Source organism: Stegostoma tigrinum, chromosome 16 (genome assembly GCF_030684315.1).
Source record: "Stegostoma tigrinum isolate sSteTig4 chromosome 16, sSteTig4.hap1, whole genome shotgun sequence".
Lineage (NCBI taxonomy): Eukaryota > Metazoa > Chordata > Chondrichthyes > Orectolobiformes > Stegostomatidae > Stegostoma > Stegostoma tigrinum.
Window position 1 is genome coordinate 36,076,851 of NC_081369.1, and position 16,599 is coordinate 36,093,449.

Consider the following 16,599-nt stretch of genomic DNA (forward strand, 5'->3'; position numbering starts at 1 on the left):
TTAAACTAATAGGACTAAAAGCCAAAAGTACCCTGCACCTGACAGCTTACATTGTGGATTTTGGAAGAGGTGACTGTCAAGATAATGAGTGCATTAGTTTTGATCTTACAGATTTTTTTTTTTAAGATTCTACAACAGACCCTTTGAATTAGTAAGTAGCAAACGTAATCCTGTTGTTCAAGAAAGGAGAAACAGAAAACAGAGAGAATCATATGCTGGTTCTTCTGACATCACAAATAGATTCTAGTATTTTCCATAATGCTATGAACATGGTAATAACACACTTGGAAAAATCACAACATATTAAGACAATCAGCAAAAATTACAACTCGTATTTCCAAGGAGCTTTTCACATCATGAAATATGCGAAGACAATTCAAAGGAGTGTAATCTAACAAAATTCAGTATCAAGCCATATAAAGCAGATATCAAGTAGATGACACGGTGTGAAGCTGGATGAACACAGCAGGCCAAGCAGCATCAGAGGAGCAGGAAAGCTTGACGTTTTGGGTCGGGACCCTTCTCCCGACCCGAAACGTCAAGCTTTCCTGCTCCTCTGATGCTGCTTGGCCTGCTGTGTTCATCCAGCTTCACACGGTGTTAGCTCAGATTCTCCAGCATCAGCAGTTCCTACTATCTCTGTATCAAGTAGATGACCACAGGTTTGATCAAATATAGGAGTGTCTTAAGGAAAGAGTGGTAGCAAGGCTTAAATATTTAAGGATCTAAGTCCAGAGCCTAAGGCCTTGGCAGCTAAAAATACAATCACAGACGTTCAAGAGATTAGGATTGGAGGAAAACACATTTCAGAAGTGGTTTTCGGATTGGAGGAGATTATAAAGGTCAAGAGGACTGAGGCAATGGAGAAATTTGAAAGAAAAATGATTTTTCAACTTAAATTGTTGAATGTAGGCTTGGGCGCACAGGGGTTATGAGTGAAGACGACTTGGTCAGAATAAGGACATAAGCTGCAGAAGTTCGGATGTCTTCAAGATTTTAGAAGCTAGAAATGAAAATTTCCAGGAAATAGAATGTCAGCTTTGGGTTTTTTGTGAGATTATTTCACAGTGAGCATGAAAAGAAATCAGGTTTTACAAACCGATGAAGAGTTTTTAAAGAGTAAACAGTATGTTTTACAGCAGAATATAGATAGACTGGAGAGTTGGGCAGATAAATAGCAGATGGAGTTCAATCCGGGCAAATGCGAGGTGATGCATTTTGGAAGATCAAATTCAAGGGCGAACTATACAGTGAATGGAAAAGTCCTAGGGAAAATTGATGAGCAGAGAGATCTGGGTGTTCAGGTCCATTGTTCCCTGAAGGTGACAACGCAGGTCAATAGGGTGGTCAAGAAGGCATATGGCATGCTTTCCTTCATTGGATGGGGTATTAAGTACAAGAGTTGGCAGGTCATGTTGCAGTTGTATAGGACTTTGGTTCGGCCACATTTGGAGTACTGTGTACAGTTCTGGTCGCCACATTACCAAAAGGATATGGATGCTTTGGAGAGGGTGCAGAGGAGGTTCACCAGGATGTTGCCTGGTATGGAGGGTGCTAACTATGAAGAGAGGTTGAATAGATTAGGATTATTTTCATTAGAAAGACGGAGATTGAGGGGGGACCTGATTGAGGTCTACAAAATCATGAGGGGTATAGGCAGGGTGGATAGCAAGAAGCTTTTTCCCCCCCAGAGTGGGGTACTCAATTACTAGGGGTCATGAGTTCAAAGTGATAGGAGGAAAGTTTAAGGGAGATATGCATGGAAAGTTCTTTACAGAGAGAGTGGTGGGTGCCTGCAACGCGTTGCCAGCGGAGGTGGTAGACGCAGACACGTTAGCGTCTTTTAAGATACATTTGGACAGGTACATGGATGGGTGGGGAGCAAATGGACACAAGCCGTTAGAAAATAGATGGCAGGTTAGGCAGAGGATCTCGATCGGTGCATGCTTAGAGGGCTGAAGGGCCTGTTGCTGTGCTGTAATTTTCTTTGTTCTTTGGAACTAGTGGATGCAGTATGTTTGAATTTTCAAAAGGCATTCAACAAGGTATCACACAAGAAGTTTTCACATTAAATTAAATCTAATGAATTCAGCATAGTATCTTAGCATGTTAAGTGGTAGGCTATAACTACTGGAGTGCTTGAAGTTCAACGTTTGAGCCTCAGCTATTTACAATATGTATGATGGCTTGAAGGGATACTGTTCAGTGTGTGAAGTTGATACTACAAAGGCAGCTGGAAAAGTATGCAGCAAAGAGGACACAAAGACTACAAAGAGATAGAGACCGATTATGTGATTAGTTTCAAAAAGGTACAGGGCCAAATGAAGTATAATTGAAGTGTGAAATTATGCAACTCAGTAAGAAGACTGGAAAAGCTAGAAAACTTAGGTACTTAACAGGATATCTATAAATGAATTACAGAACGTGAACAAGTAGTATGTAGCAAAAAAAAGACAAGTCCAAATTAAGTTTCCCTTAATTGTAAAGTGGTTGAAGTACAAATGTAAGGAAAGGGATAATTTTACCAAAACTTGGCTAAGTGTCAATTTCAGAGAGTTTCATGGAGGGTTTCTCATTGTGAGCTTGTGTGAATTATCTCACAAATTTATGCTCATCGTTGCATGATAGTGAGAGCATGGTCTATGTCACCATGATCACACTATCATGCAATGACCAGTGGCAGAAGTCACTCCTACCAGGACCTTCTCGGATTTCCATGTTGGCATAATATTTAATGCCCAGTCGTGCACCAGGCCAACAGCAGCCAGCTGAAGAGACATAGGGAAATTGGTAACATGTCACTGGAAGTACAAGTTCACATTCATAAATATATCATTATTTTATGTTACCACTTAAGTAATCAACCAACATTATAATGGCAGCTACAAGGATCAAGCCACACAGTGGCTACTATGACTGAACTGTTAACTCAGATAACAATCTGGGGACCTGAGTTCGAATATTAACACGGCAGATGGTGGAATTTGAATTCAGTATAAATCTGGAATTAAGAGTCTAATGATGACCACAAATCCATTGACGACTGTCAGGGAAAACCTGTCTGGTTCACTAATGCCCTTTAGGGAAGGAAATTGTTATCCTTATCTGGTCTGGCCTACATGCCACTCCAGACCCACAGCAATGTGTGGACTCTCAACTGCCCTCTGGGCAATTAAGGGATGGGCAACCAATGCTGGCCTAGCCAGTGACACCCTCATCTCGTGAATGAATTTAAAAAAAAACAAACAGTTGAAAGCATTCCTGTATAATGAACAATGGGAAAAGTGAAGGAAAAGCAACCAATAAACTGCATTTGCTTACAGGAAGAAGCAGGGACTTTCAAACAATGTCAAATTTACAGTCAATAAGTTATCACTGTTCTTGGCTCACATAATCAGAACAGAGTGTCAATTACATCTTTTCAGCTTGTTATGCCTGATGTTGCTGATGTATTTGCTGAAGGTGATATTCCACCTGTACAATGTTCTTATGTTTCTACTTGGAAGTACCTCTACTACTCTGCCGAGTGCTTCAACATTCGTAACATTCCCTCTTTGCTTGCTTGAGTTGTGCAGAGCACAGCATGGCAAGGCTATGCAGTATACTCTATATGCACTGCAAGGAACCCTCATATTGATCGATGTATCAGAAACCCATCTTCATAAGTCCTTACATCACCCTTTTGTTGATAAAAACAGTGTTATGATACAGCCCTCTCAACATAATGCACAATATATAGCGCCTATGGAAATTCAGCTATGTTGAAAAGTCCACTGCCTGGGCTGTGTCATGGGGAAACAAGATGAAGTGATACAATCTAGTGCAAGTTGTAGTTGTAACTGCCTCAATATATCTGTGTGTTGAGGATTAAGAGATCTCACACGGGTCACCAGTGAATCCTTGCAAGGAGCCAGCTGCATAAAACTTTAGCACAGCTGTGACCTTGATGACCTCTGGAATAGATGGTCACCTACTCTTTCAAGTTACAATACTTGCTCCAGCAGATGGCATAGTTCTTTGACAGTGTCCTGCAACATTCTCAATTTGCAGGTGTAATGTTCCCTGCTCATCTGGAGAAAATCGAACATCTGCAATTCCATCTTATCCTGAGGGTGTCTGACAACTATGGTGCCTTCAAATAGAGCATGTTCAGCAGCTGATGGAGGTTAGTGCTGGTCCTGGGCCTGCTGAAACATTTGTGATTTTGTTTCATTGCAAACACAGTGAGGATGACCCTTGTTATGGCTGAATGCATTGGTTACTGGTGTGGAGAATATTAGAATTGTATAGATTCCTACCAAAATGTGAGCAATCAGCAATCGAACTGTACACAAATGAATGCTTTGCATAGTCCTTCACATTTTGGACATGCAAGGCTCCACATATTTGGGCATGGAAGGGCTTTATGTGGACCTTTATGTCAAAGGGGACCTTATTCCAATGTATGCAGGCAAGCCATTCTGCACAAATATATTAGCAAGTGGTAAGTGCTGCAGGATAAGTGAAATCATGCCTCCCTCCTCCCCGATCAAAGCCAGGGTAGCAGTGAATGTTGACATTGCAGTCCGCAGAAATCCACAAGTTCCAACCTGCTATCATTTTCCATCCTCATTTGTTGAACTGCCTTCCTTCACAAGTATTGTCACTTCTGAATTTCAGCATGCTGTCTCCAATCCCACAACTGGCTTCTTAAATTACCCTGTCACAATGTTGGCCCCTGATAATCCTCACCAGTTTTCAGTGAGCAGGCCACAAGGGCTAAATGCAGTGAATTCTGCCTATAGCCTTGGAAGGGCAGCCCTGACTGAGGAGTGACCAAACCCCTGACTGATATCCGTGCAGCTGCCCAATTAACCTACTGTGAATCTCCAGGCTGGCTGCACATGCAAAGTCATTGAGGTCTACAGCACAGAAAAAGGCTCATCAAGTCCGTAACTAACCCAAACCCTATCACAGTCCCTAACCCTAACCATCTAATTATTCTAATCTAATTTTCTGGCAATTTATCCACAGCTTTGTATATCTTGGGAGTGCAAGCATATATCTAAATACTTCTTAAATAATCTGAGGGTTTTTCCTCTACCACCCTTTGCAGGTGAGTTCCAGATTCCCACCAGCCTCTGAGTGAAAATCTTTTCCACACACCCCATCTGAATCTCTTGCCCCTTACCTTAAATCAATGCCCCCAGTTATTGATCCCTCCACTAAGAGGAAAAGTTCCTTCTTATCTGCCCTTTTGATGCCCCTCAAAACTTTATACATGTCAATCATGTATCCTCTCAACCTTCTCTGCTCCAAGGAAAACAATCCCAATTCATCCAATTGTACTTCAAATTCCAACACAGGAAACACTGTGGTAAGTCTCCTCTGCACTCTCTCCAGTGCAATCACATCCCTCCTTTCATTTTGATTTATTATTGTGACATGTACTTATGTAAAGTGAAAACTTGTGTTTTGGGTGCAGTACAGGCAGATCATACCATATGAAGACCATAGGGTGATAGAACAGGGCAAAGAAAAATATGGCTGTAGAGAAGGTGCATAAAAAACAGCATTAACATTAGATTTGAAGTTTAAGACATCCATTCAAAAGTCTAACAACAGCAGGGAAGAAGTTCCAACTGAAGCTCCCTGCTCTTAAACTCTATGTCTCAGCCAATAAAGGCAAGTATCTCATGTGCCTTCTTAATAACATTATCTATTCATCCTGCTACCTAAAGGGACTGGAGATCTTGCAATTAATGTCTCTATTTGAGTCATATATTGAATCATATTTTGTTTTAATGTTCCAATGAAATGCCTTGAAATATCTCAGTGGGCTTTATTTAAGTCTCATTAAAAGTGCTGTATAAACATAAACAGTTGTTGAAAATAAAACAAAACTATATTAATTTTAAACTGCACCAATTTCAAATTAATGAATTCTGCCAACTCAAGAAAGTTTACCAATATACAGTTCTATGTTGGTATAAATTACCTTGCTGATTGGAATCCATAGCTGGCTGCTTGCAATCCTGAGCTCGGTGTCCATTAGCCCCACAGTTGTAGCATGAAATATGCCCATTCTTTTTATGTCCTGGTCCATTTGTGCTTCCTAGCATGTTTTGTGTCTGATATACTGCAGTTGTACCACCCAGGAAATTTTGCATGGGAGGCATGACAAAGTTTGATTGCCCACTTAAGATGGAATCAGGAGTCAAACCAGTATTGTAAGCAGGGGGTGGAACAACTGGATAGGGAAAGGCAGTACCATTATTGTATTGGGTGCTGATATAACCACTATTACATAATGGATTGAATGGGAAAATTGGAAAAGTTAACACTGAATGCCCTGAAAATGGGCTTTGGAAGTAATTGGCATAGTTAATTGTCACAGGATTTGAACCACAGTTTCCACTGCAGCCACATGAACTGCACACATTACACCCAGTTTGTTGCTGCTGCTGCTGCATAGGGATATTCATTCCTGAGCCACCACTACCATTATTGCTGTTAATATAACTGTTTTCAGCTACAGAAGAGATGGTTGGGCTGGAGCTAGGGATAGGACAATTTGGCACACTCACAATGTTTGTGAAGGACACAGAAGAATGACTATTGGCAGGTGCATTGTTATTATTTGCACAGAAAGCGCCAGAGATGGAAGTTACAGGTGAACACTGCATTGTTGAAAAGGCAACTTTGGTGTTGGCTGAATACGGAACTGTCCTTGCACTTATTACAGCAGGTGAGACACTTTTAACTTGTACAACACTATTATACGCTGTTTGTCCCACCAGCATAGGTTCCGTAGGAATAGAGGAGGAGACGAGAAGTTTCATTGGAGTGTGAGGAAGGTTATACGCAGGGTTAGATGTTGCAGTAGTGGAAGGACTGCTGTCCACTTTTGGTAATGTTAATGGAGTTGTTTTAGGTGTACTGTCCATGGAAGGAGGTCCAACTTTTGTTCTAATTCCGAAATTTACAACTTTAGAAGGAATCCCACTGTTTTCCACAACAGTAGTGGATATTTGGGAAGCCTGAAGTGGAGATGTTGGCATTACATCCACAACCATGGCTCCAAGAGAGGCAAACTTTTTCTCTACTTTGATGCTACTGGCAGGCCCTTCATGAAGTTTGCTTCCAAGATCAACAGATGAGCTTGAATGGATTGGAGAAGAAATGCCAGTAATAGGCTTTATATCAAAACTGCCTCTTTCTGATTTCCGTACTGAATTTAGCATTCGGCTGGGGGCGATGTTTGAAGAGATCACTGGCATGAATTGTACAGTGGAAATGGCAGAAGATACATGGCTAGGGTGAGCCAATCCAGTTTCATTTTGCACTGGAGAAACTTGTGCTGTGGGTCTCCATGAGCCAGTACTTAGGTTGCTCGGGTGAGTTGATAACATTGCTGGTTTCTCTTTTATTTGAACATCCAATGTATTCTCTGAATCTGCAATAAGAGTTACATGAAAATGAAACAACATTAGAAAATGTACAATATTCATTCACATAAACACATTGTCAATTAGTCCCTTGAATGATAGCACATGTAGCATTTCATAATAATTTGCAGCACAAAATTAGTAAAATACTCAATACTTCTATGTATATTAAACAGTTTTTACAGTAATGGATTCTTTAATTTGACTTATTATTATCACATGTACCAAGATACAATGAAAAATATGGTTTTGCATGCTAACCAGACAAATCAAACCACACATAAGTACATCAGGTTAATAGAACAGAATGCAGAGTATAGTGTTACAGCTCCAGAGAATGTGCAGAGAAAGATCAACTCTAATATACAAGACATCCATTCAAAGGTCTGATAACAGCTTGGAAGTAGCTGTTCTTGAATCTGTTGGTATGTGTTTTCAAACTTTTGTATCTTCTGCCTGAGGGAAGAGGGTGGAAGAGAGTATAACTGGGTGGGAGGGGTCTTTGTTTATGTTAACTACTTTCCTGAGGCAGCAGGAAGTATAGATGGAGTCAATGGATTGAAGGCTGGTTTGCGTGATGGACTGGGCTATGTTCACAACTCTGAAATTTCTTGCTGTCTTGAACAGAGCACGTGTCATACTAAGCTGTGATGCATCTAGACAGATTGCTTTCAATGGTATATCTGTAAAAATTGGTAAGAGTCATTATGAACATGCTGAATTTCCTCAGCCTTCTGTTAAAGAAGAGGCACTGTTGTGCTTTCTTGACTGTAGCATCAGTGTTGGACCAGGACAGATTGTTGTTGATATTTATTAAGTATTCAAGATGAATGAAGTTAGCTGTCAAATATCCCACAGTCCAAAGATGTGCAGGTTAGGTGGATTGGCCATGCTAAGTTGCCCCATAGCATCCAAGGATATGCTGGCTAGGTGTATTAGGCATGGGAAGTGTAGGGATGGGGGGCATGTTCTTCAAAGGGTCAGTGCAGACTCAATGGGCCAGGTTAAAGTTTATTTTAAAGAAAACAGAAAGGGTCAATGAAGGTAATGCTGCTGATGTTGTGTACAGGAACTTTTAAAAGACGCTCAATACAGAGCCACAAAACAGATTGGTGAGAAAATTTATAGCTCGTTAACCAAGAGGGTTAGTAGCAATGTGGACCCGAAATTAATGAAGTAATATGAAACAGAGACTAATAGTCAATTCATAATTTTTGGGTTTATAGAGGGGTTCCTCCAGGGGTCTGTATTTGGAGCCTTGCTTTTCCTGACATTAATAAATGATATAAATCTCATTGTGCAGGGAAAAATTTCAAAACTTGTGGATGAAGCAAAACTTAGAAGTAATGAAAACTCTGAGGAAGTTAGTGTAGAACTCCACCAACTTATCAATGTTTTTTGGAGTGGGCAGACAGGGAGTAGATGAAGATAATAAAATGGGAGGCTGGATGAACACAGCAGGCCAAGCAGCATCTCAGGAGCACAAAAGCTGACGTTTCGGGCCTAGACCCTTCATCAGAGAGGGGGATGGGGGGAGGGAACTGGAATAAATAGGGAGAGAGGGGGAGGCGGACCGAAGATGGAGAGTAAAGAAGATAGGTGGAGAGGGTGTAGGTGGGGAGGTAGGGAGGGGATAGGTCAGTCCAGGGAAGACGGACAGGTCAAGGAGGTGGGATGAGGTTAGTAGGTAGCTGGGGGTGCGGCTTGGGGTGGGAGGAAGGGATGGGTGAGAGGAAGAACCGGTTAGGGAGGCAGAGACAGGTTGGACTGGTTTTGGGATGCAGTGGGTGGGGGGGAAGAGCTGGGCTGGTTGTGTGGTGCAGTGGGGGGAGGGGATGAACTGGGCTGGTTTAGGGATGCAGTGGGGGAAGGGGAGATTTTGAAACTGGTGAAGTCCACATTGATACCATATGGCTGCAGGGTTCCCAGGCGGAATATGAGTTGCTGTTCCTGCAACCTTCGGGTGGCATCATTGTGGCAGTGCAGGAGGCCCATGATGGACATGTCATCAAGAGAATGGGAGGGGGAGTGGAAATGGTTTGCGACTGGGAGGTGCAGTAGTTTGTTGCGAACTGAGCGGAGGTGTTCTGCAAAGCGGTCCCCAAGCCTCCGCTTGGTTTCCCCAATGTAGAGGAAGCCGCACTGGGTACAGTGGATGCAGTATACCACATTGGCAGATGTGCAGGTGAACCTCTGCTTAATGTGGAATGTCATCTTGGGGCCTGGGATGGGGGTGAGGGAGGAGGTGTGGGGACAAGTGTAGCATTTCCTGCGGTTGCAGGGGAAGGTGCCGGGTGTGGTGGGGTTGGAGGGCAGTGTGGAGCGAACAAGGGAGTCACGGAGAGAGTGGTCTCTCCGGAAAGCAGACAGGGGAGGGGATGGAAAAATGTCTTGGGTGGTGGGGTCGGATTGTAAATGGCGGAAGTGTCGGAGGATAATGCGTTGTATCCGGAGGTTGGTAGGGTGGTGTGTGAGAACGAGGGGGATCCTCTTGGGGCGGTTGTGGCGGGGGCGGGCACTGCCACAATGATGCCACCTGAAGGTTGCAGGAACAGCAACTCATATTCCGCCTGGGAACCCTGCAGCCATATGGTATCAATGTGGACTTCACCAGTTTCAAAATCTCCCCTTCCCCCACTGCATCCCTAAACCAGCCCAGTTCATCCCCTCCCCCCACTGCACCACACAACCAGCCCAGCTCTTCCCCCCCACCCACTGCATCCCAAAACCAGTCCAACCTGTCTCTGCCTCCCTAACCGGTTCTTCCTCTCACCCATCCCTTCCTCCCACCCCAAGCCGCACCCCCAGCTACCTACTAACCTCATCCCACCTCCTTGACCTGTCCGTCTTCCCTGGACTGACCTATCCCCTCCCTACCTCCCCACCTACACCCTCTCCACCTATCTTCTTTACTCTCCATCTTCGGTCCGCCTCCCCCTCTCTCCCTATTTATTCCAGTTCCCTCCCCCCATCCCCCTCTCTGATGAAGGGTCTAGGCCCGAAACGTCAGCTTTTGTGCTCCTGAGATGCTGCTTGGCCTGCTGTGTTCATCCAGCCTCACATTTTATTATCTTGGAATCTCCAGCATCTGCAGTTCCCATTATCTGAAACTATTTTAACCTCACTGCGAAGCCTCTTCCAGGGATGCCTAACCTGAAGAAGTTACCCTCCTCCCTCCGGACCAACCTCAGGGAATCTCTCTCCCATTGCAACTCTCCTGTAATCTCTTCGGCCTTGAAACTGCTCGACCATGTCCTGAAGCAAACCAGGTACCACAGCCACATCACCTTTCTCAGCACCTGTCTACGGAACCAGATCATCCCAAAGGGACTACAGTCCACATTTCAGCCTTCCCAATTTGGCCCCAACCGTGACCACCTCTACACCCAGAACATTCAGACCCTTCAGAAGCGGTTCTCCCTGCGAGTCCTGAAACAGACACTCGCAGCCATGCGCCGGCACCTCCACACACTGCAATCCAGCCTGCCCCAGCTCAGAGCCTCCCTCTCCCAGACCTGCACAGGACCCCTGCTGTTTTTTATCCTCCGCAGGATCCACAGACTGAACACCCAGTTCCACTCAGCTTCACTGGACACCAAAAATCGTAAGTACAACCAACTCACTGGCCCCTGCCACCCACCAGAGGATTCCTGCGCCTCCCAAATCCCGACTCTGTCCCTGCCCCTCCCCCACCACGCACCCGCCGCCATTGACCATGAGGACACGGCCGGAGACCCCACCGATGACGTCACATCCGCCTCCGCCGGCCACAGAACTTCCGGAACCGCTGCTGCAGTCACCACCTCCACGTCCAGGTACTACAGCCCACACACCACCCTCACCTAGCTGCTGCCGCCCACCCCGATCCTCCCACCGCCGACGCAACCCCGCCCACGGCCGACGCCGACGGAACCCCGCCCACGGCCGACGCCGACGGAACCCCGCCCACGGCCCACGGCCGACGGAACCCCGCCCACGGCCGACGGAACCCCGCCCACGGCCGACGACACCCCGCCCACGGCCGACGACATCATCGCTCCGCCCACAACCTCCACAGCCTGCAACCCCAGAGAAGACAGCCACACTGAGCCCTGCCGAATCTTCACCATCCCCCCAGACCTCCCACTGACTGAGGACGAACGGTCAGTCCTGAGCAAGGGGCTCACCTTTGTCCCCCTACAACCACACATCAACGAATACCAGTCACGGTCGGACATAGAGCAGTTTTTCCGCCGTCTTCGCCTCCACGCCTACTTCTTCAACCGGGAACCCAACCCTCCTTCCACTGACCCCTTCACCCGCTTCCAACACAAGTCCTCCTCCTGGACACCACCCCCAGGCCTCGTACCCTCCCTCGACCTCTTCATCTCCAACTGCCGTCGAGACATCAACCGCCTCAACCTCTCCACCCCTCTCACCCACTCCAACCTCTCCCCCGCAGAACGGGCAGCCCTCCGCTCCCTCCGCTCCAACCCCAACCTCACCATCAAACCCGCAGACAAGGGTGGCGCAGTGGTAGTATGGCGTACTGACCTCTACATCGCCGAGGCCAGACGCCAACTCTCCGACACCACCTCCTACCGCCTCCTCGATCATGACCCCACACCCGAGCACCAAACCATCATCTCCAACACCATTCATGACCTCATCACCTCAGGGGACCTCCCACCCACAGCCTCCAACCTCATTGTTCCCCAACCCCGCACGGCCCGTTTCTATCTCCTTCCCAAAATCCACAAACCTGCCTGCCCCGGTCGACCCATCGTCTCAGCCTGCTCCTGCCCCACCGAACTCATCTCCACCTATCTGGACTCCATTTTCTCCCCTTTGGTCCAGGAACTCCCCACCTATGTCCGTGACACCACCCACGCCCTCCACCTCCTCCAGGACTTCCAATTCCCTGGCCCCCAACACCTCATATTCACCATGGACGTCCAGTCCCTGTACACCTGCATTCCGCATGGAGATGGCCTCAAGGCCCGCCGCTTCTTCCTGTCCCGCAGGCCCGACCAGGCCCCCTCCACCGACACTCTCATCCGCCTAGCGGAACTCGTCCTCACACTCAACAACTTCTCTTTTGACTCCTCCCACTTCCTACAGACCAAGGGGGTGGCCATGGGCACCCGCATGGGCCCCAGCTATGCCTGCCTCTTTGTAGGTTACGTGGAACAGTCCATCTTCCGCACCTACACAGGCCCCAAACCACACCTCTTCCTCCGGTACATTGATGACTGTATCGGCGCCGCCTCTTGCTCCCCAGAGGAGCTCGAACAGTTCATCCACTTCACCAACACCTTCCACCCCAACCTTCAGTTCACCTGGGCCATCTCCAGCACATCCCTCACCTTCCTGGACCTCTCAGTCTCCATCTCAGGCAACCAGCTTGTAACTGATGTCCATTTCAAGCACACCGACTCCCACAGCTACCTAGAATACACCTCCTCCCACCCACCCTCCTGCAAAAATTCCATCCCCTATTCCCAATTCCTCCGCCTCCGCCGCATCTGCTCCCACGATAAGACATTCCACTCCCGCACATCCCAGATGTCCAAGTTCTTTAAGGACCGCAACTTTCCCCCCACGGTGATTGAGAACGCCCTTGACCGCGTCTCCCGCATCTCCCGCGACACATCCCTCAAACCCCGCCCCCGCCACAACCGCCCCAAGAGGATCCCCCTCGTTCTCACACACCACCCTACCAACCTCCGGATACAACGCATTATCCTCCGACACTTCCGCCATTTACAATCCGACCCCACCACCCAAGACATTTTTCCATCCCCTCCCCTGTCTGCTTTCCGGAGAGACCACTCTCTCCGTGACTCCCTTGTTCGCTCCACACTGCCCTCCAACCCCACCACACCCGGCACCTTCCCCTGCAACCGCAGGAAATGCTACACTTGTCCCCACACCTCCTCCCTCACCCCCATCCCAGGCCCCAAGATGACATTCCACATTAAGCAGAGGTTCACCTGCACATCTGCCAATGTGGTATACTGCATCCACTGTACCCGGTGCGGCTTCCTCTACATTGGGGAAACCAAGCGGAGGCTTGGGGACCGCTTTGCAGAACACCTCCGCTCAGTTCGCAACAAACTACTGCACCTCCCAGTCGCAAACCATTTCCACTCCCCCTCCCATTCTCTTGATGACATGTCCATCATGGGCCTCCTGCACTGCCACAATGATGCCACCCGAAGGTTGCAGGAACAGCAACTCATATTCCGCCTGGGAACCCTGCAGCCATATGGTATCAATGTGGACTTCACCAGTTTCAAAATCTGCCCTTCCCCCACTGCATCCCTAAACCAGCCCAGTTCATCCCCTCCCCCCACTGCACCACACAACCAGCCCAGCTCTTCCCCCCCACCCACTGCATCCCAAAACCAGTCCAACCTGTCTCTGCCTCCCTAACCGGTTCTTCCTCTCACCCATCCCTTCCTCCCACCCCAAGCCGCACCCCCAGCTACCTACTAACCTCATCCCACCTCCCTGACCTGTCCGTCTTCCCTGGACTGACCTATCCCCTCCCTACCTCCCCACCTACACCCTCTCCACCTATCTTCTTTACTCTCCATCTTCGGTCCGCCTCCCCCTCTCTCCCTATTTATTCCAGTTCCCTCTCCCCATCCCCCTCTCTGATGAAGGGTCTAGGCCCGAAACGTCAGCTTTTGTGCTCCTGAGATGCTGCTTGGCCTGCTGTGTTCATCCAGCCTCACATTTTATTATCTTGGAATCTCCAGCATCTGCAGTTCCCATTATCTCAGGGAGTAGATGAAGTTTGATGCAGAGAAGTGTGCAGGGATGCATGTTGGTAGACAGAACATGGAAAGACTAAATATGGGATATGATACTAAAGTGGGAACATGAGCAGTGAGATCTGTTGTACGTGGGCACAGATCAGGGTGATTGAAGGTAGCAGGAAAGCTGGAGACAGCATTTAATAAAACATAAAGTATCCTTGGCTATATTAATAGGAAAATACAGTATGAAAGAGGTTATACTAAACTTATATAAGACACTTGTTAGACCTCAGCTGGAGCATTGTTGTGTACAGTTCTAGATATCTCACTATAGAAACATTATAAATATACCGCAGAGTGCAGAAGAGGCTTACAAAATTGGTTCTAGAAATAAGGAACTTCATTTATGAGGACAAGTTGGTAATGTTTTCCTTGGAAAGAAGCAAGTTAAACTGAGATTTCATAGAAGATTTCAAAATCATGACAGGTTTGGGTAAGGGGAGGAACTGTTCTCACTTGTGGAAGTACACAGAACGAGAGGCACGGTGGCTCAGTGGTTACTACTGTTGCCTCGCAGCACCAGGGGGCCTGGGTTCGATTCCAGTCACAGGCAATTGCCTGTGTGCTGTTCGCACATTCCCCCTGTGTCTGCGTGGGTTTCCTCAGGTGTTCTGGTTTCCTCCCACAGTCCAAAAACGTGTATGTCAGTTGAACAGGTCACGAGGAAAATGCAGAGTTATAGAGGTAGTGTAGGGGGTGGGATGCTCTTTGGAGGGTCGGTGTGGACATGATGGGCCAAATGGTCCGCTTCCACACTGCGAATCTTTGACATTTAGCAGGCTGTTGCCCAAGGGAAGCTGTTTTACAGCAAATAAATTGCAACAAATCTCTCCAGTCAACCCATATCCAGTTGAGAACGGCAGTAGACATCAGGCAAAACTAATAGGATACAGTTCCACATCACATGTTCAACAACTGCAGAGGTGTAAAAGAGATGTCTGAAATGTTTGCAAGCATCTTGAGTCAATATATCAAGCAGGTAGTTCCATTTGGTCTCCTTGCAACATTCCTAAATCACAGATTCCAGTGACCAGCTGATTAGATACACTGCATCTTACGTTGAAGAGGAGGTAAATCCAGTGAAGGGCATGGGCCTTGAGGGCATCCAAACTGTAGTGATAACTGCCTGCTAAGTAGAATTAGTTACTGCCACAAAATGAAAATTGACCCGAGAGGTGTCATCTATAAAGAACAAGATCACCAAGCAAATAACCACGATAACCACCAAAACTCTCCCATCCTCCCTATCATTTATTAAGTGATAGAAAGGCACTGTGACACCTACTCACCAGTAACCAGCTGGCTAACACTTAATTTGGATTCTTCCTTAACTCTTTGGCTTCTTGTTAAGCCTTTATCCGGGAATGGATTTAGCAGCTGGTGGTGGGGACTCCTCTGGTACAGTAGTAGTATCCCTACTCTTAACCAGGAGGCCTGGGTTCATGTCCCACCCACTCCAGAGATGTCTAATACCCTGTCATCAACCTGTTCAGGGGTGTTATCTATAAGCACTGGTGACAAAGAAGAGATGATTACCCTTGACTTCAAGGTAGGAGTTCATGGAGAATGACTCCAAGGAGTCCAATCAATGCCAAGGCCAATGGAGCTCAATGAAAAAACTAGCTGGTTAAAATTAATAGAAATCAACTACTACAGACAGTTAATGACAACATTAATAATCTGCATGTATACTTCAAACCTGGAAAACATTCTGAGTAGCAGTACCAAACAAAATTTGGCGGTTATCCGCACAGTGTAGCTACCATAGTAGAAGAGATTAATACTGCAATAAATAACTCAACTCTGATCCCTGCCTAAATTCTGAAGAATCAACACAATAATAAAATACTCAACATTTTCCTGGATTTTTGAAGGTGCAACAATACTGAAGTAGCTTAATAGCATAAAAACATTTTAAAGAAGGAACAGGAGTAGGCCATTTAATCCATCCAGCTGACTCAACCATTCAACACGATCATGACTGATCGTCTATCTCAATGCCATACTCCTGTTCTCTTTTAAACCTCTCAACACCTTTAGGCGATATAAATATCTATATTTTTCTTAAATATATTCATTGACTTGGCCTCCACAGCCTTCTACGGGACAGAATTACACGGGTTCACTACTTTCCAAATGAAAGAATGTCTCATCTCATTCTGAAAGGTCTTTGCATATTCAGAGGATCCTTTGTTCTTGAGCCCATAACCAGGGAAGCTATCATCCCTGCATTCAGTTTGTCCAATTATTAGAATGTGACAAGTTTCAATGAGATCCCTGCTCAGTCTCTTAAACTCCAGTGATTACCATAGGATTATAAGACAGAGAAGCAGAATTCGGCCACTCAGTCTACTGAATCTGCTCTGCCA

The 16,599-nt window shown here is 46.5% G+C and overlaps 1 protein-coding gene across 1 annotated transcript in view; it reads right to left on the reverse strand.

The window, feature by feature from the left end:
- zcchc14 (zinc finger, CCHC domain containing 14) overlaps window positions 1-16,599 on the reverse strand; it is a 112,418-nt gene that overhangs the window by 4,041 nt on the left and 91,778 nt on the right. Inside the window, exon 12 of the mRNA XM_048546614.2 lies at window positions 5,978-7,435. Coding sequence (XP_048402571.1) covers window positions 5,978-7,435 — 1,458 coding nt within the window. The remainder of the gene's footprint in view (window positions 1-5,977; window positions 7,436-16,599) is intronic.